Source organism: Ochotona curzoniae, unplaced genomic scaffold, assembly GCF_017591425.1.
Source record: "Ochotona curzoniae isolate NIBS_2020 unplaced genomic scaffold, NIBS_Ocur_1.0 scaffold_2453, whole genome shotgun sequence".
In the NCBI taxonomy this organism is placed as follows: domain Eukaryota; kingdom Metazoa; phylum Chordata; class Mammalia; order Lagomorpha; family Ochotonidae; genus Ochotona; species Ochotona curzoniae.
In genome coordinates, this window is record NW_024467094.1 from 30,252,293 (window position 1) to 30,265,352 (window position 13,060).

Below are 13,060 nucleotides of genomic sequence, written 5' to 3' on the forward strand. Positions count from 1 at the left end.
CAGGATTCTCTTCACTCTTCTCAGATTTAGAGGGTGCAAACAGCAGGTGCTCAGTCAGTAATCAGTGAGAGAGGACACCGTGCTGGTCTAATTATCAGGAGTCAGCAAGGGCAGAGGTTGTGACAAGGCTTGTCCAGGACCAACCCTGGAGCTGCGGCTAGGACCTGGCCAAGGGGCTCTGTTCTGTCATTAGACGTTTTATCCAATTAAGTCATTCTTGGCAGCTGATGCCTGCTGGACTCTTGCCGGCCCCTCTCACTCCTCTGCCCCTAATTGCAACCAGATGCTCCTGGAGAACATGAGAAGAGGGGCAGTCCCCAAACCCCTTCCCCAGGATGCTACTGGCTGCCCACCGATGGCTCTGAGCCCACAGCCGAGAAGGCAGCCTACCCGCTGCTCAACCACAGCCACTGTGCCCCTCTGGGTGGGGCCCCAGGCTGCCTGGGAGACAGACATGTTTGTGCTGAGCCGATCCGCCTGATTCCCCGGGTCCTCTCACAGGGCAGCACCCAGGCAGGACCCAGAACAGGAAAGGAATAAGTAAAGAACAAGTGCAGGAGCTTGGCCAGCCCAGTCTGGGCTCCAGCAGGGCTGTGGGCAACACAGGCTTGAACCTGAAGTCAGGGGTCACATGGAGGAGGCACTGAAGTGTAGGCACGGGATTCTAGGACTAGGGTGGTCGAGAAGAGGAACCCTGGGCTTGTTTGCTGCCCATATGCAGTGAGACAGGGGACCCATCAGCTTATCTCCTAAACCCCATTGTGCTGCATGACTCCCATGGAGCTGTAATCACATTGCCCTTGGCACAGGCATCTGAGAGCATCAAGTGAGACACACAGAGGAGGCTTTATAAATCCAGGGCTCAGCGCCAGCATCAGGAAAAAAAAACTCCAGGAAGGAGAACAGGGTGAGGGACACAGAGAGTGGGCCCTACCCTGGCCCCAACTCTTGCCCTCCAGCCTACCCCACATCTGCCTCCTGCCTGCTGTGTCCCACCCAGCAACATGAGGGAGAGCAAACACAACTGCTGGTCACATGTATGTGCCAGGGTCCAAGTGCCCATGCCTACTCCCATGAGAACCTCCCGAAATCCTGGCCCTCCACTGCATGCCACTCACATGTTACACACACACACACAAACCGAGGGTTCCATGCTCCCAGCACACCTGTTCATGCAAGAGTGCTCACCTATGTGTGATGCAAGGAGCTTCCGGAACAGCTGACTATTCATTCACTCATTCATTCATTGACTCAAGGCTCCCCACATTGTACAGTTTGGTAGGTGGTCATATAATCATAGTAGAAATGAACATGACGGCTAACTTGCTTTAGACACAAAAACCAATTCAGTCCCCACAATCACCTAATGACATTGGCCCCAGTTTTGGATCCATACTACTAATAGAGAAACTGAGGCACAAAGGCACAAGCTGAGGTCTCATGACAGGCTAGCTGCAGAGACTGCCCGGAAGCATGCGCAGCACACTGAGGAGTGACCAGCAATGCTGGTTCTATCTCAAGGATAAGCTGCAGCCCCAGGCAGGACTAGCATCTGGGCTGGATTCCCAGGGAGCCCTGTTTCAGGTGCTACTGGGCCAGAGCCTGGGAGCTCCTCTGGGAAACTGTGCCCACTGCTGCACAGGGACCAGTGCAACAGTCCTGAGTGCTTCAGACCCCTCAGCTGGCATTGCCCTGTTCTGGGACAAGGAGCAATGCAGCTGACTTGAGGTCAGCGTGTGCCATCCAAAACTCTGAGCCACGTTCCTGTCATCCCACCCATCATCACAGTGTGCCATCCCAGCCCCATGGCCCTTGCACAGCCCAGCCACCATGGCCTCTGTCCTGTAGTCCCTCAGCCCATAACCTTCATGCCCTAGAGCTAGTCTAGGCCAGAACTCTGGCCAAAACAAGCCACCTAGAAGACGGACCCAGTTCTTGCTCATGCAACCCACTCCACACATCTGACCCCAGATCCTCTGGAGCAGAACCCTCCCTGCTTGCTGCTGGGGCCTCCTGTGTCCCAGAAGCTCTCGCCAGGACCCAGGCCTGTGTGGTTGCCCAAGGGACTTTCCTCCTCCACTCATATGCTCCACAAATAACACGAGTTATTGTTCAGCCTTTTTCCTGGAGCCCCTCTGTCAAATGCTGGAAGGGCCTTGGCATGGTGCCATTTGCTGCCTGGGCATCCCCAGGCTTCAGGACATGGTAGCACAAAGATCCACAACAGAGGCAGGCGGTGTCTCTGCAGGTTCCCCCCAGAGACACACAGGAGGCGGTAAGGTCACGAATCCTTCCTTTTGGAACCACAGAAGAGACTCCAGGCTCAAGGTCGACCCCTGACCACCACCCACTGGGCAATTGGTACAACCTCTCCAAGCCTCCATCTCTGCACCTCTCAGATGCGGGTGAGGAAACTGCCCTCTGGCTTCTGCGTTTAACAAAGTAGTGTGCACTCAGCAGTGCCTGGCAAAGTCATCTTGGGGCCCTTGGCAAGCATCTCGCCAGACATGGCTCTCCAGGGGGCAGAGGGAAGTCGCTACACTTCTTGATGTCCTGCCTCTTCACACAGCCCCCAGAGGGCAGGGCGGAGGGAGGTGGGCACAAAGAAGCAGCAGATCAGGGAACAAGAGTCAGTTCTCCGCAGGGTCCCCCGAAGGCGGAGTCTGGGATCTGTGACCACCCCCTTCACTCACTTGCTCACTCACTCACTCATTCCTTCAGGGAGAACCTCACAGGCTGTGTGCTGGGTGCAGGAGACCACACTGAGCAGGCAGATGCAACTGACACAGAGAGCCCAGCCTTTGTCACGGTGACACTCAGCGGACAGGGCCGTGACACAGCCGCGAGGACATGTGGGCAATCCAAAGAGTTGGGCTGGAACTGCTCTGGACACAGCCATCAAGGCAGCCCCTCTGTGGAGATGACTCTTTGAAAGGCAGACAGGAGTGGAGGGTTGCATCTGGGGACCATTGAGAGGTCCCCGCTGGTCAAGGAATGAGCTGCATGCAGTGTCATGGCTAGCAGGATCCCAGAGACAATCCGGCCCAACTCCCTGTTTTGCACCAGCCTGAGTGGTGACCATCCTTGTGGTCAGTGGGTGTACACTGGCCCCAGCTTCCTGCAGGTCATCTAGGTCAGGACCACCCCCTCCTCCAGCTGCCCCCTGCCTCTGCCAGCTGTGATAGGTACTTCGCCCCCACGTCCAAGCCAGCCCCTCGGTGTCACCTGCCCCCACAGCCCTCCCCAGGACCAGCCTCCTGGCCATCCAGCTGTCTGCCTCTCCCAGCCTCCCTTACTGCCTGGTTCCATCCCTGGGGTACTTTGCTCTCCTGCTCTGGGTCTACTGAGGAATGAAGTTTCAAGGCTTGGCCATACAAGCCATGCACTCCAAGGGAATGGGAACCCCTTGTCACGTCCCAGGGCCTCCTTCCCAGCCCAGAGAACCCTGAGCCTTGCATCTGGACACCATCACCCCTGCAGGCCCCACTCCCCGTCACTGGTCACAAGGGCTCTACCATGGACCAGAACTAGGCTGTCCCTCCTGGAAGATCCTCCAGGAGAAGGGAAGGTTCTAGACATTCAAGTACAGCCCCACCAGCTTCTGCCAGCCTCCTGAGCTTGCCCTGTATCACCACCACTGCAAAAAAAAAAAAAAAAAAGCCACTTCTGTAGCTCCATTACTGGGTGGCCTCTACCAACGAATCCAGCGACCTGGAGTTTCTGCCCACCCTCCCTCTTCCTGACTTTACCACTCCAGTCCTCAGCCAGGCCAGGTCTTTCAGCCCCTGCTCATTATCTTTCATCTCCCTTCCCAACCTTCCCCATGACCCAGCCAGCCCCCCAAGAACTCACATCCCTCCCTGAACCCAATCACACTCTGAGTTCATAAGGGCCCACCAGTCTGGGGTTGCAAAGAACCTCAGGAATGAACCTGCCCATGCCCTTCTTGCCTACATCGATTAAAAAAAAATAAAAAAAGTCAGCAGCCCATACATGCTATCACCCATCTTTCCTGAAATACAACAAAGAGGAAAAAAGATCCTTCAAAATCCCACAAGCAAAAGTCTAACAGGATTTTTGTTAACAGCCTTCTTTTGGAAGGGCAGAAATAAGCCCGAGAGAGCAGGTGACTTGCTGAAGGTCACATAACAAGTAAGGCAGATGGCAGGTCTAGAAGCCAAGTCTCCGGCCGTCCCGTGTGTGGACTCTGAAAACTGGTCCCTTCACTGCTCTCTGCCCACACCTGCCCCACTCCTCTGCACACAGTAGGAAGCTTGGCCTGCCTCAGCCACACGTGGGGACCAGTGATGTTAAGAACACTGTCACTCTGAGCCTGACACCAGCGTGCCCCAGACCACTGCCTCCCCTCGCTCATCTAAGGGGTCCCAGCGGCAGCCAGCACAGGTTCCTGTCTTCCTCATTCTCTCTGTCAAGCAGCCTGGCTTCAAACCATCCTTCTCCCTGACCCCAGGGAAAGTCTAGGTGGCTGGAGGCTGGAGGAGCAGCCAGTCGCCTGGTCCTGGGCCAACAGCCTCTCCCACCACCTCCAGAGAGGGAGAGGAAGATGAGACTAGCCCTGTTTCTGTTCTTCCGTTCTGCACTACCCCCCAGGGTGTCCCCAGATTTGACTCCGGACCTGCCCAGGTCACTCAGAGGCAGAGGCTCAGAAGAAGAAAAGAGGGCACAGCCTTGCCTGAATTGCAGATGGGACATGGGGTTATGGGAGAGGGAAGAGATGGGGTTCTCGGGGACCATATCATCCATCCATTACCTTTGAGGTTAGAACCCCTTGTCTCAAAGAGACCCCCTTGCTGGGGGCCCTCCTGGGTCTTTCTTGCAGGTTTAATGCCTCCCACCCTAGATGTGTGGCAGCGTGTGGTGTCCGGCCGGCTGTCCGTAACGCCCCTAGACAGTGTGCTCACGGCCATGGCCAGCCTGTGTCCCGTGCCCACACCTGCCCGCCCACCCGGGCCAACCTGGACCAGTCCTTACCTGCTCTGGGGTGGGGTATCAGAGCCCGGGCAGCACCCCTGAGCACCAGCACAAGGAGCCAGAAGTCGCCCCGCATGCTGAGTGACAGGATCCGACACGTCCCTAACTCACGCTGCGCGGTGGCTCCTGAAGCTGGAAGGCGGGAGGAAAGCGCGGCGCTCCGACCAGCGGGCAGCGACCAGCGGGCCAAGATGCTGCGGCTGTGGCCGCCGGGGAGCGCCGGGGGGGCGGGAACGGAGGCGGGGCGCGGGGCGCCGCCCGGAACCTGCGAGCCCAGCCCACCCAAAGCGTGCCTCCACGGGTCCCCGCTGCGCCCGCCGCCGCGCCGTGCAGGAGTCGGACAGAGTGGGGCACAGAGCGGCGGGTGTGGGGACCCTGACTGGGAGACCCGCTGGACAGCATCAGCCGTCAGCCGCCCCGCACTAGGCCCCTGTTTCATTCTCCTTCCGCGCTCCTGCGCACGTTGCGCGCCAGGCAGGCACCTGCGCCCCTTTCCTGGGCCTTGGGCTCCGGCCATCCCCGACTGTCGTCCCGGCTCGTTCACACAGCACGGCTTTCGGAGTTGGATGGGGTCCTGAGGTTTCGCTCCCCCACCCCCTCGGGGAGCTGAAGACCCCTCCCCAACACCCCGCCTCTCTTCCCAACAGATTCCCTCCACCTGCTGGATGTCCCGCCTCCCATCCACACCTTCTGGCTCTGGATCAAGCCCGCGTTCATCTAACTCACTTTCCTCTAACTCCCTGGTACCTCTAGGAGCCTGGCTCACTCCCTATTCTGAAATAATCCGGAGGCCCCCACTTAAACATACACACACCTCTCGGCCTCCGGCAAGGTCATTGCAGCACCCTCCTCTCTGGACACTCCAGGCCAACCCCGGAGCGAGGAAATTCCCGCGCCCACCTGCCAGCACCTCACCCAGGCTCTGGGGATTGATCGTCTTTTTCCTAATCTTCCAGGACAGAATAAAAATATCCACAATTGAGGAGACTTTACAGACAGCGGGGAATCAGGTCAAGACGCCGAGGTGCCTGCTCCCGCACCCACCCCCACCCCGACCTATTTCGGTCGCTGAGGGGTGCGGTGGGATGGGAAAGGGGCGCGGGGCTCGGGCCTAGCAGAGCGCAAAGTCGCGCCTCAAGAGGGTGAGGGGCACCGCCGGGGAGAGCGCCCCGGAACGAGGAACCGGGACGGGAGAGGAGGCGAGTCCCTGTCCCTGGGGTCAGTCAGAAAGGGGCCCGGCGGAAGGGAGTAAGAATGAAACGCGCCCTCTTCTCTCGGAGCCCCGGGCCCCCCCCTTCCTCAGCCTTCGCCTCCGGGCTCCCCTAAGCCCTCGCCCGCCCGGCTCCCCTCAGCCCTCGCCCGCCCGGCTCCCCTCAGCCCTCGCCCGCCCGGCTCCCCTCAGCCCTCGCCGCCGGGCTCCCCTCAGCCCTCGCCGCCGGGCTCCCCTCAGCAGGCGAGGCGGGCCGGCCACTTCCCGGCCTGTGCTGGAGGGCTCCGGGCGGCTTCCTGCTGCCGCCCAGCGGCCGCGAGGCCGAGTGGCAACGCCCGCGTGTGCAGGCAGGTTCGGCGGCCGCTCGGCTCCTGTGCCCCGGACCACTCCGGCTCTCCCGGCCCTTTCCTTCGCCAAAGTCCAGCGGAGGCCTGCATGGAATTCCACGTCCGGCGCGGTCATCCCGGCGGCCCCGCGGTTTGCCTCATAGGGTCTCTCTGTCAGGGCTCTGCCGTCTGAAAGTATTAGCAATTGTTCCCAAATGCTAGCTCGCCTAGGAAGACACAAATTTCCCTACGGATGAAGGGGCCGTGAATTTGCATTTCGAACGCGCACCCGTGTTACCTTTGCTGGTCTCGGAACCACATTTTGAGGATCTCCGGCCCGAAGATTCCTCCTTGCCTTGATCGCCGCCAACTCATCTCTTCTGCCCCTAGAAAAGAATGTAGGGGAAAGGGTAGGAAAAAAAATGGTACGAGACAAGGTAAAACATGTACCCAAAGCGCCCTTTGGGCAGGGGGCACCCGGATTTGAACCGGGGACCTCTTGATCTGCAGTCAAATGCTCTACCACTGAGCTATACCCCCTCTGCTGGTGAGCTGGCGCCAGTGCCCTACTAGGTGAGTATAGAAGCTAAGGAAATGGTGGTAACGAGTTTCTCAAGAATGGAGGATCATAACTCCGATAAATGTCACTTTGTAGACACAACCGTATGACACCCAGCCTCCTGCGCAGAGGAAGAGCCGTCGGGGTCACGGCAAGGCCGGCCGGGCTGCCGTGCCAACCGTGTGCCACCCACGCGCTTCCCCTGTTTTCCGGACAGCACCCCTGCCTCGCTCCACTGAACTGGCGTGTGGGCAGGCGCAGGTGGAGCGACGGGCGGACTCGGAGCTCCATATTCAGCCGCCGGCAAAAGAAAGAAGAGTCTCCAGTTTCTGTGGGTCTCAGGAGAGATCGGGACAGTGAAAGAAAAAGTGGAAGGCGAAGAGGGGGCACCCGGATTTGAACCGGGGACCTCTTGATCTGCAGTCAAATGCTCTACCACTGAGCTATACCCCCGCCACGCCGCACGGGCTTCACTATGATGCCTTTCAGTCGTATAACAGTGCGGCCATCAACCATTTTTGGGGAATTTCTTTCACCTGAAGATAGAGAACGAACATGGATGAAATTGGGCTGAGGGTGCAGGTTTTAAGGAAGGAAGAGCAGTTCCAGGGTCATCCGCCACCATCCATACACAGCGTGTTTCCTACCGAAAGGCTGAGGGCTAGCAGAGAAAGGAGGCGTCTCTTGCTAATTCGGCTTCCCTGGGCAATCCAGGGACCCTGCCAGCATGGAGCCAGGGACAGCCCTCTCTGTTGTCACATCTACAGCAACTCAGGGGCGGCAGTCAGCTCCCCAGTGAGGGGTCAGGGTACAAGGTCTCGCCCTCGCTGCCCACAGCCACATCTGCTCCCACCAGAGACTCCCAGAAAAATTAGAAACAGCCCGTTAGGCCTGAGGAATGGCAGTGCTAGCAGGTTCCCACTGGCCCTGGCACTCACAGTCCCCAGCATCTTCCCGTTGACTTCAGGCTGGAACACCAGTTGGCAGTGGCGTGAGATTGCACTCTCTGGGAGCCGCGCCTGCAGCCTGCAGGAAGGGAGAAGCAGGCCACGCTGATCCGGTGGAGGATGACGATCTTCAAGCCTCCAGTCCTGCCTGGCCCAGGCTTGAGGAGGCAGTCACAGTTACACGCGATTATTCAATCAACAAACATAAACTGATTTGCATCCTTGGGGCAGAGCCAGAGTATTTCAAACACCTGGGAAGAGGTACGGTAAACAAACTCTCCCTTTCCCTGGCAGCAGCTCCAGGGCAAGAGTGGGTGTTGGCCATCTCTGTGTGGTCCCTTACCTGGCATGGTGCATGGCAAATAGGTGGAAAATGCTGCTTGCATTGAACAGACTGACCTGAGAGGGGACAAGGACACAGCCAGAAGTGTGTGACCCCTTGGACTGACTTGTCTGAAGTCACCCCCTCTTCAAAAAAGGTATCTGAAGGGCGGGCATGATGACCGCATCGTCAGCATCCCATAAGGGCGCCAGTTTGTGTCTTGGCTGTTCCACTTCCTATCTAGATCCCTGCTAATGCCCCTTGGAAAGCAGCAGAAGATGGCCCAAGTACCTGAGCTCCTATACCTTCATGGGAGACCTGGGTGAAGCTCCTGGACTGGGTCCTGGCTTCAGCCTGGGGCCATCTAGGGAGTGAACCAGTGGATGAAAGATCTCTCTCTCTCTCTGCCTTTCAAATAAACGAGTGCAGCTTAAAAAGAAAGGAAAAGAAAAGAAGACAAAATAAAATAAACCAGAGATGGGCTGTTCCAAAGCCCAGATCCAGGAGCTTCTTCGGGGTCTTCCACATGAGTGCAGGGACCCAAGGCCTTGAGCCATCCTCCACTGCTTTCCCAGGCCATAAATAGGGAAGGATTGGAAGTAAAGCAGCCAAGACTGGAATTGTGTCTATACGGGATACCGGTGACAGGCAGAAAAGTTTAGCCTACTAAATTATGGAGCTGGCTTCAGCCCTAAATTTCTATCTGTTTATTTAGTTTTCATCCCCAAGTCACTTGCCAAGTGTCTGCAACAACTGGGGCTGGTCCAGGCCAAAACCAGGAGCCCAGAACCCAACCCAGGCCTCCCCATGTGTGTGGGGGTGGACCCAAACCCTTGAGCTGCATGTTACCTGCCTGCTGCCTCCCACAGTGGGTGCACATTAGCAGGGAGCTGGAAGTGGAAGCAGACTGAGATTCACACGCCCACATGCCAATCCCCAGGGATGTCTTGGTAGCTGTGCCAAATGCCTGCCCCCTCCCAGCTCTTTCGGAGGGGGCCTGTGCTTCTATACTTCCTTCACGTGGGTGCCTATCCCCTGTTCATCCAGGAGAAAGCTGAGTGCTTTTAGCCGCCTGGCCATGGAAGCCCTGTCACCCAGCCCCCAAGCAGCATCCTGGGAATACCAGCAGCAAGGTGAGCACAGGTTAAGATGACTGGGAAGGTTTGGGGGCGGGGGAAGAGGAAAAATCAGTCACAAGTCAGAACCTCATCCCCCAGCTTGGTGTCCGGAGTCAAGAGGGGAAGTTGATAGCCAGAGCCCACCTCAGCTGATTCTCTCCTCGCCCTGGGAAGGAGGGGGCTGGGCACAGGTGAGTGCTGGGGGCAGGTGCCAGCAGCAGCATTAGCATCTTAGCACTTTAACCATCTACTTCAGGGAGGAGGTGTAAGCAGATCTCTTAGTGAGTCCCCCCTCCAAGCATGGCAGAAGTTGGGGCATTCCTGGAGGAAGAGGAATTGACACAATGAACTTGGCACCGCACAGCTTGAAATCCAAGTATCAGTAGAGCCCCCGCTCTACGGCTGTGCTAAATGTGAACAAGAAGCTTAATCTCGCTGAGATTCCTGTGTGAACTGAGTTAATACTCCCTGCTTATAGCTCAAACTCCACCCTAATCCCACCCTCAGCCCCTATGCAGAGCCCCAAGGCCCTGTACCCAGCACCAGCCCCTCTACCCACACTGCAGGAGCTGGGCCTCTCAGCAGCTGCCAGCCCTCAGCTTACCCCAGCCCCTGAAAGTTTCAGGGAGTCTTCCCTAAGCGCTCTGCCTTCTGATTATGGGATACAACAGGCAGTGGCTGCCTCCCCTCCACTCATGGGGGAGGTGCGGCGTCTGCAGGTGAGGCCCTCCCTCGCCTGTGCTCCACACAGCAACCAAGGCGCTTTTACCATCGCTGCTCAGGTCACAGCTTCTGCACACCCAGCTTTGGAATAAAGCCAAACTCCTCAACATGACTCAGGGCACGCTCCTCCTGCCCCTCCTGGTGTGCTGTGCTTGTGAGGGACCAAGAACAAGCCACGTGCATCCTCTCTGTCTTGAGCACTCCTTCTGCCTGTCTACCCAGACTAATGCTTGCCACACTTTTAGACTCTGCTCAAACCTCAGCTTCTGGAGCCGATGTTGTGATGTAATGGGTAATGCCATCTGTGGCACCAACGTCCTATACAGGTGCTGGTTCAAGTCCTAGCTGCTCTACTTCCCATCTGGCTCCCTGCTAGCGCACCTGGGAAAGCAGAGGGAGATGGCCCAAACCTTGGGTCCCTGCACTCATGTGAAAGACTGGGATGAAGCTCCCAGTTCCCAGCTTTAGCACAGCCCAGAGCTGGCCATTGTAACCATTTGGGGAGTGAACCAGGGGATAGAAGATCTCCATCCCTCTCCCTCTGTAACTCTTCCTTTCAAATAAGTAAATATTTTAAAGTCTTACCTCCTACAGGAAGGCTTTCCATCCCTTCCTAGTTTAAGTAGGGACCTGTTTCCGGTTTGACACAGCACCCAGTGAGTCCATCTAGTTGCAGTGAAATTGCCTTTAGCTCCCACTCAGACTTGGCCCTGCCACAGAGAAGGTGCTTCATAAGAAAGCACAGGAATGAGGGTCGGTGCTGTGGGATAGCACATTAAACCACTGCCTGCAGTGCCAGCATATCATATGGCTACCAGTCCAAGTCTCAGCTGCTTCGCTTTCAATCCAGCTTCCTACTAATGCACCTGGAAAACCCTCAGAGCATGGCTCAAGTGCTTGAGCCCCTTTACCTACATGGAGACCCAAATGGAATCCCTAGGTTGCAGTCAGGGTGAGGGCATTGGAGAGTAATTAGCAGATCGAAGAGCTTGCTCTCTGTGTCTTTGTAATTCTGCCTTTTAAATACACCAATATCTTAAAATGAGCCAACAGGAATGAATGGATTCCAACCAATGATAGGGGGAAGAGCACTGTGGTGGGAGACAATTTTCATTCGTTTTGCCTTCCACTCCCGGGCCCACTCTGTCTTCGTTCCTTTGCTCACATGGAGGGTCTTGTTTCTGTTGTCCTCCGCCTAGCCCCTGAGCCGCAGCATTCAGGTGATGGACTCAAGAGTTCTGATCCTCCTGGGCCATTACTGCCACCCAAGAACCAGGTGAGCGGAGAGATGGCCATGGATGCTGCTCAGGGATTACACGCCAGCTGTCACTCTGCTGCCACCTGCCGACAACCTTCCTGGGTTCTCACCCTCCATACAGTAACCTGCACCCCCTTCCAAACTGGTTAGCTGAAACTTGGAGGCATCTGTGGAGTTAGAAGCTCAGTGCCTCTTCTCGGAGTGTTGGTGCACAGAGAAACCATGGGAGCAGAAAAGCAAGCATGTGCTTTTAAGATGGTGTCCCCATGGATCTGGGTCCTTCATAGTTGGTTACTCTGTCTCGTGGCCCTGCCTGTGGGAGACAAATGAGGGGTGGGGCCCGGGGCTGCATGGGAAGCTGGCACTTGCCATGCAGTATCACGCAGGCAAAGAATAGCCACAAAAACCAAGGAGTGTCTCTCCTTTGAGTCAGCAACTCGGAGCACAGCGCAGCCTGCCTCGCCCCACCCCCGTGCAGCTTCCACGTGTCTAGATTGACAATGGGGGTGGAGTGGGGGTGGAATAAAGAAGCAGGCTCAGAGAGGCGACCGCAAAGGACAGAACGGCGATTTTATATGTGGCAAAATACTCCTAGAGTACAGACAGACAAACATTGGGGGGGGGCACAGGACACCAGACTTCAAAGTGGGGACAGGTCGGGCAGTGGTGTCTCGTCTTCTAACCAATAAGTGAAAGCTGCACCTCACCCCCAGGTGGGGAGTGGAGCGCCATTGGCACAGGAGGTGGCGAGACAGGCATGAGCGCCCATCCCTGAGGTGGGCAGCCGCTGGGCAGGGCCCAGTCCTCGTTGGCACATTCGGCTCTCTCCAGCCCAGCTGGGCTGCTGGGCTGCAGGGCAGCTGTGGGCGGCAGAGAACTACCCCAGTGGGGACATGGGGAAAGGAAGCAGCAGCAGCAGCAGCCAAGGCCCCTTAGGAAGCCCAGGGTCCCCAGGCAACCCTGAGGTGGTGGTCACCTCCTGGGCACTGGCCCCAGAACCTCAGGATGAGGGTGACAGAGCGGGTTTTGTGTTTTTTTGGTTTAAAATGAGGGGGACCAGAATGTTCCTTGGGCTTCACCCCAGGTTGCACAGGGCTGAGGTGGGAGGCCTCAGATGTGGAGGGGTCCCCTCTTCTGAGGGGAGCAGGCAGGGGATGGTGAAAAGCTCATTCCTGGGGTGGGCGGAGGCTGAGGCATGGGGTAGGGGCAGCGGCTGAGCTCAGGTGCTGGGCCCGGCCTTCCCTTCCACCCACCCACCCACCCACCAGACAAGCTCCTACAGGGCTCTCACGCACCAGGCACCGCTGCCAGCAAGCTGGAGTAGGGGTATGTGCTGAGCATGATGAAAGAACAGGATGTGGGGCTTGGGGTGGGGGTGGGAGAGACCCTATGAGAGAGAAAAGCTCTCCAGGGAGTGGGCCACCCCTTCCCCACTACCACCACAGCCCTTCGTTCTGAGCCCCGCGGATGAAGTGGGTTAATGCACCTTTTCTCTGGGCATGGGAGGGGAGCGTCCCCAAGAAGGGAGGAGACACTTCAGAAAGGAGGGCACCCCCGCCTGGCGTGCAGAGCCGACAGGTAAACATCGACAGCAGAGGGGGGAGA

The 13,060-nt window shown here is 57.4% G+C and overlaps 1 protein-coding gene and 2 non-coding genes across 4 annotated transcripts in view; all 3 read right to left on the bottom strand.

The window, feature by feature from the left end:
• PLXDC1 (plexin domain containing 1) overlaps nucleotides 1-5,068 on the bottom strand; it is a 46,968-nt gene extending 41,900 nt beyond the window's left edge. For both annotated transcript variants that reach the window (XM_041001233.1, XM_041001232.1), the window contains exon 1: nucleotides 4,993-5,068. In XM_041001233.1, the coding sequence (XP_040857167.1) occupies nucleotides 4,993-5,068 (76 nt within the window). The remainder of the gene's footprint in view (nucleotides 1-4,992) is intronic.
• A 1,928-nt stretch (nucleotides 5,069-6,996) lies between these two features.
• On the bottom strand, nucleotides 6,997-7,068 carry TRNAC-GCA. The gene has a single exon. It is a non-coding gene; the product is annotated as a tRNA-Cys (tRNA).
• A 400-nt stretch (nucleotides 7,069-7,468) lies between these two features.
• TRNAC-GCA lies at nucleotides 7,469-7,540 on the bottom strand. The gene has a single exon. It is a non-coding gene; the product is annotated as a tRNA-Cys (tRNA).
• Nucleotides 7,541-13,060: the final 5,520 nt, after the last annotated feature.